This window comes from Fusarium proliferatum, assembly GCF_900067095.1.
Source record: "Fusarium proliferatum ET1 genome assembly, contig: FPRO_scaffold002, whole genome shotgun sequence".
Lineage (NCBI taxonomy): Eukaryota > Fungi > Ascomycota > Sordariomycetes > Hypocreales > Nectriaceae > Fusarium > Fusarium proliferatum.
This window is the reverse complement of record NW_022194791.1, coordinates 1,209,363-1,231,618: the sequence shown is the minus strand read 5'-3', so window position 1 is coordinate 1,231,618 and position 22,256 is coordinate 1,209,363. Positions and strand designations below refer to the sequence as shown.

The following is a 22,256-nucleotide window of genomic DNA, read 5'->3' as shown; positions in this document are numbered from 1 at the left end:
GGGAATGCGGGAGGAAACAAAGTTACACAAAGTGTGATAGACAAAAGAAATAGGTGACGGTTATACGGTCTTTGATCTCTAGGTAGAGAGGAGAAGTAGATCGTGGTCTAGCGCAGGCCAATAACACTCATCTCGAGGGTCCATACTCTTCGGATCCAGACCTTAAGCTTGCCCTCTACACCTGCAACATTCTCGAGCTCGACACCCTCCCACCAGCATCGCCGAGCAGGTTTACGCCAGAAGAGCAGAAGCTTCTGGGCCATACCGACAGCGTTAGTGCCCATCTCGTTACCCCGGATGTCGCTGCGTAGACGGGCAAGAGCCAGACTGCAGATGACGGCCTTGTTAGGCTCACCAGCTCGATGACCCCATCGATCATCATGATTGAAGCCACTAGTACAAGTAAGCATGTATTACCAGCTATCAACAACACAGATAGTGAACTTACCCTGCCGTCAGCATCTCGATCAAGTGGGCCTCAGTAGTACCCGGCTCGTCGCTTCGCTTGAGACCCGAAAAGATGCCGTTCTGCCGCTGCAAAGCCTCTGCAGCTGCCCGTTTCACGGCAATCATGTCAAGCGGGCCAATATCCGCTCGTGGAGGGATAGCATAAAAGTCGAGGTCCTCACGTAACACAATGATACCGGCTCGCTTAGAGTCGTCACGCGAAGTGCCGAGAGAAGGTGTATCCTCATCCTGAGACGCATTTGGTGATCCATCTGTGGGGATAGATTGTGCAACGTCCCTAAAGAAGTCAAGCATATACTGAAGTGAAGCTGGGTCGTACTAGTTTCGTAAGCCACTGTTTGCAATAGTAGGGAGACATTAGCTTACGTCGACTTGCACTGCATCGCCGTCTGCAAAGCCGCCCATTTGGCCCTCAGGGAATAATCCATTGGGGAACAAAGACAGCAGCACAAACTCGGGCAAAGTAAGCAGCTCGTCCCTAGAGAGATAAAACCTTGTGCCCCTATCTGAGAATTAGTATACTGGCAGATAACCACCCGCTTGTAACGCTCACCTTAGGTCCATAGCAATCGTCTCATCAGCACCAACATCTCCAAGAGTGCTAACAGGCGGTCCACCCTGTTGCACTTGAGTAATGATACTCGCAGCTCCTCCTGCGGCAGCCATTAGGAAAGAGAATGTGGAAAGGGGACTATCGCCCTCTTCTGAATAAGCCGGAGGCGGTTCTGCGTCGTCGTCTTTGCGACTGGAGTCTCCCTTGGTATCCCGAGGAAGCGCGCGCTTGGTCTCTGCGACTGGATCGCGAAATGCAGTAGTGCTTTGATCTGGATCAAAGGGGAGAGCTTCTCTAGGCGACGAAGATTCGTATGCTGGTGCAGCTGAGCCTGATGCTTCTGCTTCGCAAGGAGAATGAGCGGTAAAAGCGACGAATTTGTCGGGACGCTCGTGGGCGTCGTGCGGCGGGGAGGTAAAGAGCGACGAGAAGGGGGGAGGACGAGAGGTTGAAGGTTCGGAGGCGGGATACTGCGGCGGAGGTGATTGATCGCGACTCAAAAGAATGTGTGATTCCGGTTCTTTGGCGGATTTGAGGTCGTCGGGGGTTGGTTCGCGATGATGGCTTGATGTTGTTCGCGTGCTTGGCGGTCTTGATGAGTCTGGTGACGGCGTCTTCTTCTCCAAGGACACTGATGGTCCAATTCCAGCTTCCTGAAATTCAGACAGGATGGCGGCTTTCTTCTAGGAGAAAACAAAGTCGTTCAAAGACGAGACTGCCCCAAGTCGGCAAAAGGAGCAGCGGGAAAAGAGCAGTCGATTTAGGATGGATGGGTGTGGTTGATTCCAAAGGTGGTTGGCAAGGTAAACAGTCTAGTGATGGAGTCGAAACATTAAAGGTTGGCGGAAATTAAGCAAAACAGCCGAATCAGGATGGCTCTCGTTCTTTCTCGTATCGAAAGTCGCTGCCTCGTCGTGTTTCGAGGCTCTGTCTAAGGTATTGGATATCTGGCGATGTGATGTGATAGATGCGATGTGATGCGTGAGCGAGGTTCACATTGGAAGAACAACGGGCAGCGCGATTCCTCATTCGATGGCGGCTGCTACTCCCCTGAGGTGAGCCCCCCAAGCTTGAGTGACACTAAATTGGAGCCCCGCGATATAGTTAAAGTAGCCAACCAGAGCTCTGTCCGTGGTACTAACAGGGTCCTAGCCGCTCACCTAAGTGGAGCGGCGGCGCTAGAGGCGCTGGAGTTGTAAGCCTAATCTTGGCATTCATCTTTGAGATGAGTGGTGATAATCATCCATGAACGAGGGTAATAGTTCTGAAATTTTGGGCTATTAAAGATTTTTGCAAAACATTAGCCTAATGTCAAGTTTCTCAACTCCGAGTGCTGTGTTTTGGGTTCAACGGGGTCGTTGAAAGGATATGTAGTGGCTGAAACAATTCATCAACCGTCTTGTGACCAATGACATGCGATTAGTTATGGATGGGATTATTTATTCGCTATCACTATCTCCAAATATTGCCCGAAGAACTTCATCGTGTGCCGTTTTACCCTCAACTGCTTCATTCTTATGCGGATCAATGACGGCCTCGGGCTCAGGAGCTGGCGCCGTTGTGTTTGTAGGGGCTCCTTCGATTGACTTGATGCCGCCAGCCGGGAATGTTGAGTTCATCTTGACATCTTCCCTGGGTCCTGAACCTCCATCACGACTTGTCGTCCCGGAGCCAGGTTCTGCTTCAGCCTCTGCTTGAGAATGCGCGGGCGGCCTGACATTGAACCGCTTGCACAATAGTCTTGTTGGATAAAAGTCTTCGACTGTTCGAGTCATTTGCCCATACATGCCGATTTTGGCTGCCTCTTCTGCTGGATCTGCGATCTTCGGTTCGGGTTTCGACACCAGATCTGTCTCAGATCCGTTTGCTGAAACGATTGCTGGTTTCTTCGCCGTGGTGAATCGAGACGCCATAAACCCTGTCATCGGTTTGAAAATCCTCGCGCAATTGTGGAATTCCGACAATTCTCTGGCAAAGTCGTCAAACGCCATGCCCTTGGGTTTGTAGGGGAGCGGTTGGCTGCCTGTTGCAAAATGCTCCAGATAAGTTCTATACCGCGCCTTTTTCTCCTCATTGTCTGCATAAGGTCCAGAGGAGCCTCGAGAAATAGCTGCAATGGCTGTCTCACGATCCAGCTGGGGTGCTTCATCCCATACCTGCTGTTGTCTTTCCTCTTCTGTCATGGAGAATCCTTCTGGAACCTCTCCCAAACCCTGGGGTAGATTTTTGTTCCCGGAAGCTGCAGCAAGTCGGTCGCGTGCTGAGCTCGTGATATAATCGAAGACTGATTTTCCTGGCAGACTCTTCTCTCCAAGAAGGGCTGCTCTAGACTTTGCATCATGAGTCGATGCCTTTGCAGCATCTGCTGTTGACTTGTAATCTGAAGGATTGGCTTGGTCTATAGGAGATTTTGAGGACGCCCATCCTTCTGGAACCGGAGGCGGTGCGTATTCCAAAAAGAGATCGGACAAGTCTTCTGTAATTTTGGCGAGTACAAACCCATCGAGTGGTAATCGCCCATCATGACACCGTCCAAGACCATTACCAGCTCGAGCAGTTCGAGACACAAAAACAGGCGCATTTTTAAGAGCAGGGTTAATTGCTGCCGTTGTTTTCTTCGCCTTCTTTTTCTTTTTATCACCGCCCATGATACGATTGTATCTGATCTTCGGTCCCATTTCGTAAGGATCTTCCTCATCGGAGCCATTATCATTCAAGATGCCCACTCCTATACCGCCTCGGCCAGGCTTAGTCTTGGATTTCTGCGAGAGCAAAGAGGAATCCCGGAGACCATTATCGTGAGAATAATCTTCATCCTCATCCTCATCTGCTGCGGACGTGATAGGATTTAAACTCGACAACTTGGTTTCTCCGTCATGGCCCAGTCCCTTTCGATCGTTCTTGCGGACAAACTGAATCATTTTTGCATTGTCAGGAGCAAACAAATGTGTTTCAGCAGCCTGAGAGCTTTTATCACCCAGCTCAAGGCGGGCGCTTCTCCGAATCTTGGGGCCAATGCCTTGCCCATCTTTCCATCCCATGCGCCGCAACAACTTCAGTCCCATGGTATCTCCTTCGGCCCTCAGCAAGCCCATCAAGCCTCCTGTATTGGGATCCTGACCGGAGGAGCCAAGACCAGCAAAAGCTTGAGAAGTTTGGACTTTCTGAGCTTCGGCCGCATCAGCAAGGTCCTCGTCATCCATGTAGTCTTCTGGTCGATGTTGCGATTGGTTCTTGGCATCTTTGTGGCGGTTGTTTCTACTCGAAACGAAAGTTGACGGTGTCCATCCCTCCTTGGATCCGACAGTATTGAAGTAACTGCTAAAATCAGCGCAAAGTCCTGGGGAAGAGATCTATGTACTAACCCTGCGCTCCATCCGCCGGTAAATGCGCCATGGAGGCGTTTTCGACCTCGCTCATCCCTCACCTCCTGCTTCCATACTGGAATGAAGGAGCCATCATCTCGAGCGTCAGGGTCATTGGGCAGAGGAGTGCCGAAAGTTGCAAAGGGTGCATGGAGATCGGCTTCGTAGGTCGCACGGGAGCGTTTATATGACATGAGACTGGGATGTCGGCGTGTCGCGTAGTTTACTTAAAAGCATCGAATGCTGTTCCTTGATGTCATAACATGTGGAGAACGAGAAGATCTTCAATGTTATTAGAGAGTTTGCGATGAGGATAGAAGCTTGAGTCGTCGCGAAGCTACAATTGGAGTCGCGACGTCAAATTGGGCTTATCGATAAGCAACAGAGTTGCGGCTTCTCCCATCCCATCCCTAAAACTTGGGGGGCCCTGGCGTTGGTCAGGCTTCGTTCACCATGGACCTTTTTTAGAATGTGACAGGGGCTCTATCAAAAGTTGGAGAACGTCGGTCTAACTGAGATTCTTCAGCGCCGGGTATGCAAGTGCACGCGTGTGAAACGTTGTCAATCGAGGAACGTTCCATTTGTGGAAGGACACCATCAGAAGCGCAGCTTTGAAACAATTTCCCAGAGCTGTTCAACTATGAACGATGTCATATTCATTCGGAGACGTCATAGTCCTCCCTAACAGCCATGGCTTGGAGTTATCCTAGAGCAATACGAAAAAGGCTATTCGTCTTTCCATCTCTCTACGGATATGGTTTCAGGCTTGACTCACACCTCTAAACTCGGAGACGTGACTCGGTGAGGCATTCTTTGCGCCTGATGGGCTGTTGTTGGTGATTATCTAGGAACCCTCGGCTGAAGGTCTGGCTTGGCATTCCGCCTGAGGACGGTGGCTGGCTAGGTAGAGGTGATTGCTAGGTGTTAGTGAACACGAGACAAGGATGTGTTGCATCACAACACATCGCATCATACCCAACACTTCACACAAGCAGCAAGGTCTCATGTACTCGCCCGGCTTGTGGCTGCTTCGATTTTGCTTCTTCTGGCTCTGGAACAACTGTCGCATTCCAGCCCAATGATTTCCAAGACACATCTACCGCAAAAAGGAGACGAGATGGAGCATGTCTGCAGGATAGAAGAAAAGAAGCGCAGCCCCAACTATGTCCAACTAGGGTATGAAACTGAGGTTCACGATTTCTTGTAAATCACAAAGATGCCATAGTAAGCTTAATTGAATTGCATAACCCAACGTAATCAACAGATATTTCCGCAATTTTTCTTGAGCTCCGAGGCCTGATATCCAACCTTGAAACCCCAGCCTCCAGCCCCTCGTCTAATCAGCCACGTAAATTTGCAGCACTTTGCGACAGATCCACTTGATAGATCAAAAATGCAGTGCTCTGGCTGGGTAGCTGACGTCGGATTATGATTCTTGGCTTTGTTGTTGCTTCAAACAGGGAATTTGGCTTGGTAACGGTCAGAGATATCGTGGAGCGAAACAGTCCAAAGTCTACCAATTGCAGCATGTGCAACGGCTTTCGATCGAGGCTTTGTTGACCACTAACTCGAATAGAGACCAGTGGCTCCGACAATGTCGTCAAGGTTATTGACTAGCAAGTGAAGAGATCCATTCCTCACAGTCCAGCGAAATGAGAGCTCAGCTCGAGCGAGATATCTCATCTCCACCCAAGGACTGACCGTTGGTGGAAAGATGAAGCTACCTGCGTGCTAAGTGGAAGGTCCCCTGAAACGATTGAGATGCCCTGCTGTGCTAGTTGGGTAGCTCAGAGACAGCTGGACGGTGGTAGGTGAAGTCTCGGCAGCTCGCAGCTGGAGACATCCAGGTCTATCCTGGGCATCTAAGAGTTTAGAACCCAGGTTAGCAGATGGGACATGCCGCCGCTGCTGCTGCTGTCCGCCAGGACCAAGTCATTTTTAGCTACAATACCATTATCCAATCTGAATCTGGTACCTAATAAGCTGCTTCTTTTTTCACCCGCCCCCCGATTTGGGATTTGACAGACGCTGTGCTGTCTTTCTTACTCGATCTGCTTGTCAGGTTTTGAAATCTTTACTCTCTCATCCTCTTGCATCTGTCTATTTGCATGCATACTTGCGTTGCCTTGCCTTTCATTGCCAACAGCTACTATATCTCATTCCCATCTCCGTACACCAGGCTCGGATTTACACTGCCGTAGCACTACTTGCTGGTTTATATCAAATCAAGACTACGACTACGGCACTTCTACCTTGTCTTACTTTTATCATTCTTTTGCATATAGCGCAGTTTCGCTTTGCATTCGACCTAACTGCTCCAAGCACCTTTTTGTCTGTGTCTGAGTCTGAGTCTGCGTCTCGGTCTCGGTCTCTTATGCGATTGCCAGTATCACACCCCCTCATCATCGCAAATCGCAAGCTGAGAAGAGCCCTCAGCCCATGATAGTAACCAGGTAATCCTGATCTTTTACCTCTCACGTCGTACTCGGCCAGCAGAAACACCAAGGGCCTTGCTAGTATTCGACAGCAATTGCGACTACGTTACGACTGCGTTGGCATCTGTTACTCCAATCCATTTTCAAGGCCTAGGTAATAAGGACTCAGACCGGGTCATCCTCCCTGCCTACCAACTTAGGCATTGGTGCTCCAGCAAGCGAACGACAGCTCACTGCCCTTTTGAGCAAACAAACCCCAGAGTAGAAGGGACCCGTTCAGTTCATCGACATCCCGCCTTTTTACACCGTCTGTCTCTCACAACTGCACAGCGCATCGAAACACAGCATAGCATAGCATAGCTAGCGTTTTAGCTTCGCAACAATGGGAACAAGGACAGCTTCTTCTGCTGTTGCTGATGCATCACCGAGAGGACCTGGTCGCACTCAGTCTACACGGTCTTCTCGTTCCAGTCGGGCTCCAGCTCCCTCTTTTCCTCCCTCGTCTTCCGCTTCAGCGGCCCCAGCAGCGCCTGCACCAGCCACGCCCACTGGAACAGGTGCCAACTATACCCAATCTCACACCCGCCAGCTATCACACTCACACTCACATTCTCAATCTCGCTCCCAATCCCAGTCCCAAGCCTACGCCTCCCGCTCTCAATCCCATTCCCACTCTCACTCCCGCTCTGGCTCAAACGCCGCCAACTCACATCTCCCCCCTCATCATAACCATCATCAGCGTACTACCTCATCTTCACGTCCTCACCAGTCGCAACCTGTACCGCAAAATGACTACGAATCCTCACGCTTAGCCGCATCCGCCAACCATCAAAGAAGCTCGAGCAAGGAACGACCACCCCCGGCCAGGGGCCCCGATCCCTCGCGGGCCCATCGACGGAGCTCTTCTCGATCAAAGAACAACCACCACAGCCCTCATCCCGAAATGCCTCCTTCCGCCAACCCTCCCAGTAATGGCGCTGGTAATGGAACTGCTTCTCAGCAGCATGGCCATGCCGACGCGCCACCCCGAACTTCAACATCTAAGCACGCGAGATCACGTACCGTTATCCCAACTCAATCTGGAAAATGGATGCTAGGCAAGACCATTGGCGCCGGCAGCATGGGCAAGGTTAAGCTCGCCCGAAAGGAGGATGGCAGTGAACAGGTGTGTTTTGGATTTATTCTTTTGTTTGATGTCGCCTACTTCTGCGCATTGTTGCATCATTCGGCTATTCGCATTCATCCATCCATCTGCCCCTCATGTCTAGGCCGTGATGATGCCTATCAAGGTTAAATTTCCACGATACTAATCACACCTCACCAGGTCGCCTGCAAAATTATCCCTCGTGGCTCAACAGACGATGGCCACCAATCTCGTGCCGACAAGGAACGCGCCGATCAATCCAAGGAAATCCGAACTGCCCGTGAAGCGGCTATCAGCACCCTCCTGAATCACCCCCACATCTGCGCCCTTCACGATGTGGTTCGTACCAACCACCATTGGTATATGCTTTTCGAATACGTCAACGGCGGCCAGATGCTTGACTACATCATCTCGCATGGCAAGCTCAAAGAGAAGCAAGCCCGAAAGTTTAGTCGGCAGATCGCAAGTGCTCTGGATTATTTACATAGAAATAGCATCGTCCACCGAGACCTCAAGATTGAGAACATCCTTATCAGCAAGACGGGCGACATCAAGATTATCGATTTTGGTCTAAGTAACCTCTTTGCTCCGCGCGGCCATCTCAAGACTTTTTGCGGGAGCTTATACTTTGCTGCCCCCGAACTGCTGCAGGCCAGAGCTTATACTGGCCCAGAAGTTGACGTATGGAGTTTTGGCATTGTTCTATATGTTCTGGTCTGTGGCAAGGTTCCATTCGATGACCAAAGCATGCCCGCGCTCCACGCCAAGATCAAGAGAGGTCTTGTCGATTATCCCGCATGGCTGTCAAGCGGTAGGTCACTGAGGTGTTGCTCTTGTACTATTTTCTAACTGAATTGCAGAGTGTAAACACCTTCTATCCCGCATGCTGGTGACGGACCCCAAACAGCGAGCGACAATGCAGGAGGTGATGACGCATCCATGGATGGCTAAAGGCTTCAACGGTCCCCCCGATAACTACCTGCCCATTCGCGAACCGTTAACGACGCCACTGGAGCCAGAAGTAATTCTCGCTATGCAAGGTTTTAACTTTGGTACACCGGAAAGTATAAATGCACAACTTACCAAAATAATTGAATCAGAGGAGTATCAGCGCGCCGTTAAGCTCTATCAACGAGAAAAGGAGCTCCCTCCACCCGCCAAGGATGCTGAAAAGAGGAGACCATTCGGTTTTGACTTTTACAAGCGCAGGAATTCTGGCAACAGCCGCGATACATTATCGGCTCCTAGTTCCGAGGCACTGCAGATCGGCAACGATCCTATGAATGCATTTAGTCCTCTTGTATCCATATACTATCTCGTCAAGGAGAAGCAGGATCGCGACCATGCTGATATGGTTCCGCCAGCAGCAGCTCAAACACGTGACAAGGAGAAAGAGAAGGAAAAGGAGAGGGAGAAAGAGCGCGAGCGAGAGCGAGAACGTGAACGTGAACGTGAGAAGGACCGGGAGAGAGAAAAGGAGCGTGAGATCCGTGAAAAGGAGAAGGCAAGGGAGGCAGAACCGATGCCCGAGATTGCGGCACCTCAAGCAGCCCACACCAACTCTGCCGCTTATGAAATGCCTGGTGAGAAACCCACTGGTGGACGAAGCAGACCTCGCGCGAGGACACATGGCGAAGACGACATGCCCGAAGTACCGAAGCCTCCCCCTGCGCCACCCGCCGAGCCAAGGGTTGAGCAACTTCAAAAGAAGGAAGGCACCGCAGCTGGTATTCTGCGTAGGTTCAGCACACGCAAGCGTAGGGACCCTGAGCGTCTAGACAAAGACCGATCGCACCCTCCTGTGGTACAAGTCCATTCACCAGCTGAGCCTTCTCCCTTGGCACCCCGCAAGAGCTTCAGTATCCGTCGTGGACGTCGCGACAGAGAGGATGCGTCAGACTCACAAATCCGTTCCGCGAGCGGTCAGCAGCATGGTGAACTCCTTAGCCCACCAATGTCTGCAGGTGGTTCAAGGGAGAACAGAAGAGGAGGTGGCCTAGGGCGGTCGACGAGTGTCAACTCGGCTGACCTGAGACGGCGAAAAGACCCTCCAGCAACCAGTGGTTCCGATCAGTCTGTCGCAAATGAAGATTCCTCCAGCACACACCGTGCCCACGGACACTCCCGGTCCGTGAGCCTGAGGGCCAAGTCTATTGGCCATGCTAGGAGGGAAAGTATCCAGCAGCGTCGCATGAGAAGAGAGGCTGCTCAAGAGGCCAATGTGCCCGAAGAAACAGATCAAGAACTAGAGCAGAGTGGTGTATCCACAGACCGACTAGACGACACAGAACTTGCCAAGCCAGTGTTCCTGAAAGGACTTTTCAGCGTATCGACGACATCTGGCAAGTCAGTACCTGCGATTCGAACCGATATCAAGCGAGTGCTGCGGCAGTTAAATGTGGAGTATACGGAGATCAAGGGCGGCTTCAACTGTCGCCATTCGCCCAGCATTGATCTGAACAAGGTGCAAGACCCTCCCACGAGTCCCGGCATGACACCAGGGCACAAGCGACGATTCAGTTTCGGCGGCCTTATGCGGGGAGACGATCGTGAGCGTGAGCGTGAGCGGGATGAGTTCCGCGACTCAGAACGGCCTCCTACTACACCACGAACGCCAGGACGCTCTGATCGAGACCGCAGCTTTTCCAACTCCGAGACCTCATTCGACAGTATTCCTGGCAAGAATGGGGGTCCATCAAGGCGAATTCCGGGAGAAACGAGCACGCAAGTGCAAAGCGACCTTGGAGGAAGCATGGTGCTGGAGTTTGAGATTTTTATCGTAAAGGTCCCATTACTCTCATTGCACGGCATTCAGTTCAAGCGATTGACAGGCAACACGTGGCAATACAAGAGCATGGCGGACCATATTCTTCGAGAATTGAGGCTATAAGCGATCGTTTAGCACTTCTATAGGAAGAAATTTGCAACATAGGAGTTTGGTTGAAGCAAGCACTGGGAAGGAGTTGCGTTGTTTCGTAGACGTGAAGCATGGCTGGCTACCGCAGGGAATTTCAAGCGACAGAGGGCTCTAAGCACGTGGGTGGTTGTATAGTTCGATGGCGCTTTTCGTTATTTTAACTTGTAAGCATGGGTCGTCATAAAGAAAGCACATCGAGGTAATGATTTATTATAGCACTTACATAGAGAGGAAGTACTGGAGAAGAGCTAGGAGAAAACCTATGAATGTAATTGGAGATTTTATGCTAAACATGACTGAGACTGCCTGACCAAGGTAAACTATACTTTGTTGGCCATGACGCTGAAATACGTGGTTTCCATTGTTACTCAGAAACCCTGGAGTCCTTGGGGCACAGATCGAGCTGTGACAAGGCTTGGGTAGGACAAGGCTGACAATGATTGTTTATAGTGATAGGTTGGCATGGGAGAGCTACCTCCCCGCACTTGCATGGCCATGTAGACTTTTGCGCCATTGTCGCATACAAGGATACTTGTTTGTGGTCCAAGCGTCAAGTCCCGATGGCACATCCGGTTCTACCTATCGCAGCCTGAGCTCCATAATGAGAAGCAGGCTGACCAATCCCATCACCAGAAGCCGAATGAATCGCTCTTTGCCCCAGTAGCACCTGCGAGCACCACCACAAACCAACCCGCCAAACGATCTCACCTTGCTTGCTTGGGTTTGAACCTCACACTTATTTATTGTTCCCTATCACCCCGACGATACAACAAAGTCCTCATCGATTGGAATCTAGTCGAAAAGAACCGTTGGCAGATATTATACAGTCCTTTCCCCGACAAAATTTAGTTTCCTCACCGATTATTCCCCCTTCACCCATTGGAAGTGTTTCGTGTACCTCCGCATTTGCGCCCTCGATTCATCAACCCGATCTCAAACTCGCTGCGCCGAAACATCGACCGACACTCCAGCCAAGCTTACATCATTAACGAAAAAGAGTACTGCTCGACTTGCAAGTCATAAAATCATAACCTCCGTTGCGAACCCCGTCGAACAAGAAACAATACGCCCAACATGATGCCAGCGGCGCACGTCTACGGACACCACCAATTCAACCCTCAGGGAGGAGACTCGGCTTGGATGCACCAGCAGCCTGGCGCGCATCATGCCCATACTCAACAACAGCAACAGCAAGTAGCCGCTGCAGCCGCCGCCGCCGTTCAGCAGCAGCAGCAGCAGCAGCACTTTAACCGTCTTGCTGGCGCAGGTCAACTCCCCGGCCACGGTCAGGATGCCGATCACAGCAATGTCTCGGAGGACAACCGGCGTACCATGGCCTTCATAGCCGATCTTCTCAACGAGAACACTCGGGAGGCTGCTTTGTTGGAACTTAGTAAAAAGCGCGAGCAGGTCCCCGAGTTGGCTCTCATATTGTGGCATTCATTCGGTACGTGCCCAACCCATGTTGTCTTGGGCTGCCAGGCTTGCAGGTGGAAGAAGCCAGCTAACATGTCTCTCAGGTGTCATGACCTCTCTCCTCCAAGAGATCATTTCAGTTTATACTCTTCTTAACCCATCCCAGCTTACCGCAGCTGCCTCAAACAGAGTGTGCAATGCCCTTGCCCTCCTCCAGTGCGTAGCTTCTCACAATGATACAAGGACCTTGTTCCTCAATGGTGCGTATATCGTGGCTCAAATTCAGGTGTTGCATGGCTCACGATCTATAGCACACATTCCTCTGTTCCTCTACCCCTTTCTTAACACCACTTCCAAATCTCGGCCTTTCGAGTACCTCAGGCTCACGAGCCTGGGTGTCATCGGTGCGCTCGTCAAGAACGATTCGTCTGAAGTCATTAACTTCCTCTTGACCACAGAGATCATCCCTCTCTGCTTGCGCATCATGGAGACAGGTTCGGAACTTAGCAAGACCGTAGCCATCTTCATCGTTCAGAAGATACTTTTGGACGACAACGGCCTTAACTACATCTGTGCTACATACGAGCGTTTCTATGCTGTTGGTACAGTCCTCAGCAACATGGTTGCTCAACTTGTCGAATCACAGACCGCTCGTCTCCTCAAGCACGTTGTCAGGTGCTTCCTTCGGTGAGTTAAGCACGTGTCTACCTTGTTGTTCATGGCCTAATCGATGATCATTTAGGTTGAGTGACAACGCTCGCGCTCGTGAGGCTCTGCGTCAGTGTCTTCCTGAGCCACTCCGTGATGCTACCTTTTCGTCCGTTCTCCGTGATGACGCAGCGACCAAGAGATGCCTTGCCCAGCTGCTTATCAACTTATCGGACAACGTCGCGGATCCTAACTCTGGCGGTGTGTCCGGCATGTAAGAGCGGAGAGACTAATACCGGGATGGCTACTCAGCCTCCCGTTGTGACAATACATACCCCTTGTGCATTGATACGGCGATTCATGAAGGACGGGCATTTTTTATTTTATGATATTCTGGGAAAAGCGAAGGGATCAAAAGCATATTGCATCGTTGATACCCGCAACCCCTCCGGCTCGAAGCGCCGAGAGAAGTCCAGAGCTCCAGCAGAGCAACTAGACCAACTTCTCTTCCAAAGCCGCTAACGGTTATGGGACTTGCATTCTGTTTCACATACCTCGGAAATGGGTAAAGAGGCTTCTATCGATCTGTCGCGGATCAGTAAGGCATGGCGCATCGTTCTTCTTACATAGCTTTTCCATCTAGCATCTTGGCCACTCAACGACCGAGCTGGAGACGGATAGGAACGACACTTCTGAAACGGGCTCAGTCTAAATATACGAAGGAAGATCTACGGGTGGTTACTAGGGGGTTTCATGTAACAGGTACAAGGATAGCTAACTGACTGCCGGCTGGAGAGGCGCTGGATAGACTTGGGCGGAGGCACATGGAAGTCTTTAACATGCCTGGTTTGGTGGTGTTTTGGCGTTGGATGGTGCATCAGAGACACGGTGTTGGTCAGGTTTAGGGGTGTATGTTGTAAGAATTGCAGCTTTATAAAAGATGTGTTCAAAGTTGATATCGGTGATGCTTGGGAGAAAACACGGAGTGTAAGTCATGATGGCAAACCGTTATCATCTGTGGTTCGAATCGGCACAGCAGAGTCACGAGTATCAAGCTAAAGCAATTTCTACAACTCGGAGGTCACAGTCCATAAGACGCCATAGCCTGTGGCCATAGGCTTTCAAAGTGCTTGGGGCCTGCTTCAAATTTTGTATACAAGATTCCATCAAGAAGTGCAGCCGGATTCTCGTAGTTGCGGGTAACCGTCAAGTCAGAACACAAAGTGCCATGAGGAGTGAATTACCAACATTGATAGAGATAATCAAGCCATGGAGACGGAGAGAACCCTGGTCGTGATACAATGCTTTTGTGTATTCCAATTCATGTCATGGTGAGTGACACACAGAAATGTGGAGGTATCTAATACAATTACAAAAGACCGCAGAACAGCCTTTTCCATACAGGACGAGGGTCAGATCGCTGCTCAAGAGCATGCTTCTTGAGATCACCATCGTCATCGCTGTCGTTATCATCCTTCTTGACAGCAGCGATCCAGTCAACATAGAGCTTGAAGTCTCCATCCTGCTTATCAAAGAAGCTACTCAACGTTAGCAACGAGTCTCCTTCGAATTCAGAACATGGAAACTTACCTTCGTGCCATGAGAGATATTCTCTTGATATCATTCAACTTCAACGGCTCAGGGTCCTCAACCTCCCTCCCACGATACGTCGCTTTGAACTCATCCCACTTCATGAAAATCTCACCTCCATTCTCCGGCGCTTTGAAGTCATACTCCCAGCTCACGCCAGCCTCATCTCGCCCATCCTCCCTCTTTCCAGGAATGGTGTCCTTGACGTTGAGGGTAAAAGTCTGATCCGAGCTGTCCCAGCCGAGGGAGAGTTTTATGCCCTCTGTGCAGGAGAGATCGAGGGCCAGGTCGCCGACTGTGCGCTGCGAAGCAAAGCCAGCGCCGCCGAGGGTCTTTGTGTCAAGATGGCCGTAGAACTTGGCTTGCGTGGGGTGAGTGTAGAGGTGTGAGATGCTAGAGCCGCCGCGGACGCGATCGTCTGAGGCTGTCCAGAGACCACTGTCCCAAGCCCTTGAAGATGTTAGTTAGCTACCTAGGTACTGGTACTAGCTTGTCTTTGTGGTAGGTGCTGATACGTACTTGGGGCCACCGAAGATGTATTGCAGACTGTTTGACATTTTCACTTTGTTTTCACGTTCAATTGAAGGAAGAGAAGTGAATTGAGTGAATTGAGATGCCTGATGTTTTGGTATGAGCGGATGCTTTAAATGGATGACATAATTGAGTTTGCTTGTAGTACCACGCCAAGTCGGCAGTTGAGATGCTTACGTACAGCAGTTCAATCAAGCTTCAATATCCCTTGTAAAGCAACGCAGTATTTCCTCAAACATGATGTTCATTTCACTATTGGCTGATTCTTTTCTTTGAATAATGAAACATCTTCATCTTCAGACACTCCAATTTGAGATACGTCATAAAACCATAAACCTCAAAGATGGCTTTTGATAGTCTCTAGCCAGCCTCTCTCGTCCCGTTCGCACGGACATGGCGGCAGTGGTAGATGAAAACAAGGTTCACACCTCAGAAGCATAAGGTTGAACAACGGTACCTATCATCATGTGTTGGTCCAGGCGCTGTTGACCGTCTTTGGGTCGTGAGTTAGATCACATCTAGCCTGGAATCGAATAGCGGCAGATCGAGTCCAGACCTGTCTACTAACTTTAGTATGATCTTGAGCTGCTAAAGTCAATTCATGTCAGTATCTAGATATCCACTCGAGTACTTTACTGCAGACAAAAGGACCAGACTCGTTTTGCCTTGTTACTTAACTGATGGCTACAGAAACTTGCTTGTGGTGATTTGTCTGCAATGATTTGGGGGCCGTCGTTTGATCTGCAGCGTCAACAAGGTTGGTAGGTAATTGAATGCATCCAATATTTCAATACTTGTCCACAGCCTGCCTACCTATAGGCTATAGCTGAGAATGATATCCGCCTACTCACCTTTTGATGTACACGCAGACTCACACCCTTTTCCGTGACCTTTTTCCATTTTCAATCCCCCTCTCATTTCATTTCATCACGTCTCCTCTCGCTCCTATTCATCCGCCACTCCCGGCAACAGTATCATTTGCCACTAGAGCAGACGAGGGTCCAAATCCTCCCAGAACAGGAGCAGGTATCTCCCTAAGAACCCGGCGTGAATCTTGACCCGAGCCTGATTTCCTCTTTGTTATCCGTAGCCGTAGGAGCCGGCAGGACCACGTACGTCGGTACCGAAGAGGCCAGGCCATGCACACACAGAGACAGGCCCAATAACATGACGAATATAATGCCAACTTGTAACACAACAAAACGCCCGGATTTACCCATGCAACCCTCCTTGGCACGTGGAGGTAGGACTCGGACTCGGACTCAGAAAGTGTCTCCCAAATCCCAATCCCAAAATACTCATCCACACCCTAGCACTCCGGTCTGTTAGTGGTAACCGCCGAGCGAGCAACAGCTCACTCACTCATTCACTCACTCACATACCGGTCAGGTCCAGCAGGTCACATAGCGCATAAAAGTCCCTGTAGCATACGAAGAAAAGAGGGAGGGGCACGATACAACACGCAATACAATACGGAAAATGACACCCAACAGACAGACAACGACAGTAGACAGTAGACGAGGCTCTGAGGCGCAAGTTCTGGATTCCGCCTCGGTCGTCTAGCTCAACTTGCACATGCACACGGAACATGGAGCTGAAGCCCCCCTCTCAAGCCATCGACTCACTATGGCACATTACCCGAGCCCTCTATCTATTCAGCTCCGTCTGTCTACGCGAGTAGATAATAAACGAAGGAAACGATACAGCAAACCCAGTAACTGAGCTGCACTACCTGACTACCAACATGCATGTCCCTTGATCTTGATCTTCACAAGGGAGGTCAAGCTCTATCATATCATGCCATGCCATGCCATGCCAACTCTGCTCTAGTTCAGCCAGCCTCATTCATTCATTCATTCATTCATTATCTACTTAGACTAGACCTCACTCATCACTCCTAAATTCTTGGGCTACTTTCATCACATCATAATCATTATGAAACACAGCCAGCTCACAACTTGTACACTTCACTTCACCTTAATGCAGTCAAGCACAAAGCGCTATGCACATTTCATCATCTAATTTGTCTCATGGCTCAAGATATCTATTCAACCAACCCTAACAAGAATGTAAGTGGCCAAGCCAAGGTCTCTCGACCCCGCAGCCGCCATCTTTGTTGTTTGTTTGCCTCCTTGCCTGCTTTCAACCTTTGCCAGTCCAGTCCAGTCCAGTTCAGTGTCTGCCCAATATACATTCGGATGCATACAAGCGTATGCTGTATGCATTCCCAAAACGCCTCACTCGTCTTCTTTTCCTTCGCCATTCCAAATAAGCAATTCGTCCGTGCATCTTGCAGCCGTTACAGAAATCACATGGTCGAGCGCTTCGACCCTGTGTACATAAAACGAATGCAGACGAGTAAACATCCTCTCGCCTGTGACATAGATACCTTTGCCAGTACCAAAAGAAGTGAAAAGTGTGGAGTGTGAAAGTGATCAAATATATCAAAACCCGCCATGCTATGCCTCGTAGGGCTCATTTCCAACGCCTAACCCAAAATCTCAAAGTTCGCTATGTTTCTTTCTTTCTCTCGCCTATGCCAGCTGCCCTATTGGTGCTGGATTAGACCAGGCGAGCCAGGCATCGACAGAGGCGTGGCAGGGTAGTCGAAGCCAGCCTCTGAGCAGTTGGCAGAGTGGTCGAAAGAATGCGACAGCGGAGGAGTCTGCGAACCCCATCAGCAACGTGGATCTCGTACAACCCCACGGGGCGTTTGACTGGCGTGACTCACATGAGGGTTGGACTGTTCGTATGGGCTACCAGAGTTGAAGTCCATGGGTGGCATGTAACCGTAGGTCATGTAAGGAGTGAGTCCGTCGTCACTAGGGTACGTCTCCCGCTTGATGGCATCGCTGAAGTGTGTCATGGAAGGAAGCGTCATGGGCACTGTAGACGCTGTCATGTAGTTGGGGTAGGCATCAGCGGTTGTGATGGCTGGGTATGACTGAGTGGAACCGTAGGGTGCGAGGAGGATCTCATCGGGAGCAGGGTATGTTGAGTATGTGAACTGAGGAGGGCTGTCTGAGCGAGCTCGGTCGTCGTAGGTGCCGGGGAAGAAAAGCTCGTCGGTAGGCTCCATGGGAGGAGTGAACTGGCCCTGTGAGGCAACAGACTTGCTGGGAGCTCCGGATTGCGATTTTTGAGACTTGGGTGCGGAGGGGGATCGCTTCGACTTGGTAGGCTTCTGTGGCTGCTTGTCGGACTCGGCATCGTCAGAAGAACCAGCACGGCGCTCGAGGTCTTCAAGGCGGCGCTTGAGCTTCTTGCCTGAAAGGACTGTTAGTTCTGCAAAAACAGCTCATAAGGCTCCAGAGTGAATCTAGAGTCAAGCAGGCTCAACATACGGTAGTTGCGCTGAGCAATGCGGTTCTGTATTCTTCGGCGCTCAGCAAGGTCAGAGATCTTGGTCCAGTCCTCATCGGGGTTGGCAGAAGCACTGAAAGCACTGCTTGTTCCCGAGTATTGTCTGGGAGGTGGAGGAGCGGCCGCGTAGGCGTAGGCGGGTTGTGTCATAAACATGGACATTGTGAAGTTGTTATATGTGTGAGTGTGGGGTTGCTTGTAGCTGAGAATTGTAAACGTCGATTTTGAAACGACGAAGCTCTAGATGGCCCAAAGCAAGATTGGGAGAGTTGGTTTATTCTCAATTGTTTCCTGTATCTGTCTGTCCTCTTGTGTCTGTCTTTATACCCAAACAAACTGAGAGGCTATGATGGTCAAGGCAAGGTGGTGAGTGTGGTGGCAGTGGGTATATAAGTAGGTAGGTATATGAGTGCAAGATGAGAATGATCAAGAAGATCTGAAGCTACTTGAAGCTGAATCTGTTGATGAACTTGGAGATAGATGGAGAGCAAGACGGTTGGTGAGGGGGAAGAGGCTGTATATTAAATAAATGTCCCCAAAGCTGCGCGGAGCAGGCATGGCATAAGGTAACGGAAAGACCCAAGGAAGGACGTGAGTGAGTGACGAGTGAGTGGAAGGGACCCTACAAGGGCAGGGGCGTGTGAGGTGTGCGCCTACCTTACCTTACCTTGCCTTACGGGTACCTACTGTACTGTACCCATGAGGGGGTATCCAGCGCTGGACATTGCCTTGCCCTGCGCTGTGCTGCGCTTTCCACTCTGTCTCTGGTGTCTCTTTGATCAACCTAATCTGCAGTGTAGAGAGTGAGTTGAATACACGCCTCTTCCCCTACCCCCTCCATCACACACAGACATCCTCCACTTTCCACATCGCACACCTCTCCCCTAGCACTACTAGCATGCACCTAAGTTAGTACCCAGCACCCAAGACGGCACGGCCACACACAAGCAGAAAAAGGTCCCTGGCTACCTTCCCTGGGGCCTGGCACCAAAGGAGAGGGGTGTTGTTTAGGTGCTTGCGGGGGCTCTTTCGCCTCTGTCTCTCAGTCACTGTGTGTCTGTGTCTGTGTCTGTGTCTGTGTCTCTGTCTGTGTCTCTGTCTCTGTCTGGCGCTGGCCTCACAGGGCTGGTGCTCATCACCCTCTGAGCCCCAATCCAATGCACTCTGCAGACAAGGTCAGGGTAGCTCACGGTACGTACCTCCGCCTTTTCAACCTTTCCATTGAAGCCTGTCTCCACTGGCGCTCGCACTCGTTCTTCTCTCACTGGGTCATTTGCGATGCTACGGGGCATCGAAATCCTTTCGCTACGATCCTTGTGCCAAGCATTTCGTTCACTCATTCTCGAGTCCAGGGCCGCAATTTGGCTTCGCGGCGGCTAATAGCGAAAGGCGAGACTGTTATGGATTGCTTCAATTTGTCTTTATTGAATTTATGACGGCAAGACGAGAGATGCACTGACTGTTGGCCACTGCAAATCCTCCACTAATACACTTGAAACTGTCTCATTTGGTGCAGTACGGCCCGTGCTGTCCACGGGCGATCATTAAAACCTACCTCAAGGATTTATAATAAACTCCGCTGGCCATGTCCGATTCCGACTCCATTCGGACGAATAGAGCAAATTACCAGGATACTGACAAATTCCTTATCCATTTGTGAGCAGGTTTGCTATCATTATCATGGTGCTAACTTGATGAAATGCTGAATGATGAATCCAAATATCTGGATGTCTGCCTATATGCACAACAACCTCGCTGTGGAACAAGGAGGGGGAGTGCTGCCATCCCACACAACGGTGTCTCGTCAAAAGAGCGGGATTCACTGAGTTACAGATCGGGGCTCAAGTAGGGCATGAGACGGATTTGAGCATCTGCTGTGTCCTCTCGTACTATACCAGAGCATGGCATATGCTATACTACACCATACTGCGCCGTGCTGTGAAGCTGTAACGTATCGTATACCAGATACGGCTTGGTTTGGAATGTGAGCGTATTGGGTTTTATCAGTACTGAAGGGTTCGTCACGTAACATCAACGGTGGAGAGTCAACGAGACGATGAACTACTAGGCGCAGCCAAGTCACCAGAAGGGCGGGAGCAAAATAGAACAGAGCCATCAGAGGCTGGCGCTATTAGCAGAGCAGATGTCATTCTAACCGTCTAAAAAGCCAACAACTGATAGAGAGACGAGACACAGAGAGGTGCTGTAGGTTCCTTTGAAAGCTGGCACTGCACTCCCCGTCGTGGACACTAAACGAGCAAGCCAACCAGGTCCCCGAGATCAAGCCATGGACCAGCAAAGAAGCTTCAAGGCAGACTTGATGGAAATCTGGGCTAAATTTGCCCACATTTAGTCTATCGAGTCGATTGCCGTCTCCGTCTCTAGCGCAGCGTAGCATCGTCCTGCTTGCCCTAGTTAGCTCTCCCATGCCAGGCCCCCCCCAGGTCAGTCCCAGTCCGAGTCCCAGGAGCCAGGGCACGTTCACTCACGTCCAGTCCCATGTCCGGGGGCTACCTTATCCACTGTTTTGAACTGAGCCTCTTGTCTACCATTTGAAATTCCCTGTCCCAGAGAAAGGGTTCCTCTTAAAGCCGATGGAGACAGTCTCCAATACAACCCAACCCTGGGAACACATCAATAAAGGTTGGCCAATCACAAATAGGTCGACCCGAGCCCCCATAGTGGTAGAAGAGAGACCCCGAAATGATTAGCTTTTGATCCAACTCAGCCCTGGGACCAATTAAGGTCCCACAATCCCAGGCTCTCTCACACTCGAGACTTGTGTGAGTCTTGTCTTGGTCCGTCAGTCGCTCCAAGGACCGTTTTGCCGGGTAAGAAGACCTTTTGGCCGGGCCGATCACGTCGTTCATTCTGGCAGCGCCCGTCGTAGGGCTGTGTGACGACACGATTAGTTCTTATTCATCAGAGAAATGTCCAAGCCCTGCCACAAGAGATCACTAGCAGCAAGTGTACGTATATCGATAGAGTCACTGTCGACTATTCGTACTATTTCGGTTTAGATCTGTCCATGTCCCAAGAGAATGCCGCTTTTGCTCTGGAGATCTTGTCTAGTGACTCTACCCTGCCAGCCCTGCCTTACCGGTCTCTGATGCACAAGATGACAAGCGACATCAACATCGTGCCATATTCCCCAGTTGCGCGCCTATCCCTACCGTTGTAGTCTTGAGGACCCAGGTCAAACAGTTCCCCAACAACCGACACACCCAACCACATGGCTACAGGACGATGAACCCCTGTGAATAATCACCGGAATATTACTATGAGTTAGAGTTGCAGTTACAGTTGCAATTGCAATTGTCTGGGCTGGGCTGGGCCAAAGCGACGCTGCGTTCAACCATTAGCTATATCGATAAGACATGACAGGTGTCGGCATTAACAACAACTGAAATCACATTGACTAAATCATCCATGTTGTATTGAGCGTGGTCGAATTGGGCCATATTTACGGCAGATCCTCGTTGTCCATGGCAGAGCCAACAAGCCAAGGGACCAACATGATACACATCTCGCAGTAATGGAAACACGTAACCTGCAATTCTAAGTCTTGGCTTTACTCATAACAACCTTCAACCATCTTCGTCATATTATCTTACTTGCCAGACTTTTCAATAATGTCCCCAAAACCCTATTATTTGTCAAAGGAGGTCATACTGAATTCATTGAGTTTGTAAAATACCCTACAACGAAATAAAGGTGGGCAGGGGTCGGCTGTCCTCACGATCAAGCTTCCGGCTGTTAAAGATTAAGCGCGGCCGCACCAAGACGCTACCTAGAAACGTTTCTCACAGGCGGCCGACCCCTGCCC

The 22,256-nt window shown here is 50.5% G+C and overlaps 7 protein-coding genes across 7 annotated transcripts; 3 read left to right on the top strand and 4 right to left on the bottom strand.

The window, feature by feature from the left end:
• Window positions 1-107: 107 nt before the first annotated feature.
• On the bottom strand, window positions 108-1,134 carry FPRO_03375 (uncharacterized protein; the record flags this gene model as incomplete). Its single annotated transcript, XM_031226420.1, has 4 exons — window positions 108-393; window positions 449-786; window positions 835-970; window positions 1,022-1,134. 4 exons carry the CDS (start codon window positions 1,132-1,134, stop codon window positions 108-110), a joined length of 873 nt encoding a protein of 290 aa, XP_031076958.1.
• A 1,326-nt stretch (window positions 1,135-2,460) lies between these two features.
• FPRO_03376 (uncharacterized protein) lies at window positions 2,461-4,580 on the bottom strand (the record flags this gene model as incomplete). The annotated part of the gene is made up of 2 exons (XM_031226419.1): window positions 2,461-4,339; window positions 4,387-4,580. 2 exons carry the CDS (start codon window positions 4,578-4,580, stop codon window positions 2,461-2,463), a joined length of 2,073 nt encoding a protein of 690 aa, XP_031076957.1.
• A 2,623-nt stretch (window positions 4,581-7,203) lies between these two features.
• FPRO_03377 (uncharacterized protein) lies at window positions 7,204-10,855 on the top strand (the record flags this gene model as incomplete). Its single annotated transcript, XM_031226418.1, has 3 exons — window positions 7,204-7,986; window positions 8,146-8,776; window positions 8,826-10,855. 3 exons carry the CDS (start codon window positions 7,204-7,206, stop codon window positions 10,853-10,855), a joined length of 3,444 nt encoding a protein of 1,147 aa, XP_031076956.1.
• Window positions 10,856-11,956: 1,101 nt separating this feature from the next.
• Window positions 11,957-13,224, top strand: FPRO_03378 (putative rcd1 protein involved in sexual development; the record flags this gene model as incomplete). The annotated part of the gene is made up of 4 exons (XM_031226416.1): window positions 11,957-12,329; window positions 12,403-12,558; window positions 12,610-12,985; window positions 13,041-13,224. The coding sequence occupies 4 exons, from the start codon at window positions 11,957-11,959 to the stop codon at window positions 13,222-13,224; spliced, it is 1,089 nt and encodes a 362-aa protein (XP_031076955.1).
• A 1,091-nt stretch (window positions 13,225-14,315) lies between these two features.
• On the bottom strand, window positions 14,316-15,093 carry FPRO_03379 (uncharacterized protein; the record flags this gene model as incomplete). The annotated part of the gene is made up of 3 exons (XM_031226415.1): window positions 14,316-14,484; window positions 14,537-14,986; window positions 15,056-15,093. 3 exons carry the CDS (start codon window positions 15,091-15,093, stop codon window positions 14,316-14,318), a joined length of 657 nt encoding a protein of 218 aa, XP_031076954.1.
• Window positions 15,094-17,615: 2,522 nt separating this feature from the next.
• Window positions 17,616-18,592, bottom strand: FPRO_03380 (uncharacterized protein; the record flags this gene model as incomplete). The annotated part of the gene is made up of 3 exons (XM_031226414.1): window positions 17,616-17,732; window positions 17,799-18,334; window positions 18,412-18,592. The coding sequence occupies 3 exons, from the start codon at window positions 18,590-18,592 to the stop codon at window positions 17,616-17,618; spliced, it is 834 nt and encodes a 277-aa protein (XP_031076953.1).
• Window positions 18,593-19,129: 537 nt separating this feature from the next.
• On the top strand, window positions 19,130-19,978 carry FPRO_03381 (uncharacterized protein; the record flags this gene model as incomplete). Its single annotated transcript, XM_031226413.1, has 3 exons — window positions 19,130-19,233; window positions 19,554-19,621; window positions 19,947-19,978. The coding sequence occupies 3 exons, from the start codon at window positions 19,130-19,132 to the stop codon at window positions 19,976-19,978; spliced, it is 204 nt and encodes a 67-aa protein (XP_031076952.1).
• Between the last annotated feature and the right edge of the window lie 2,278 nt (window positions 19,979-22,256).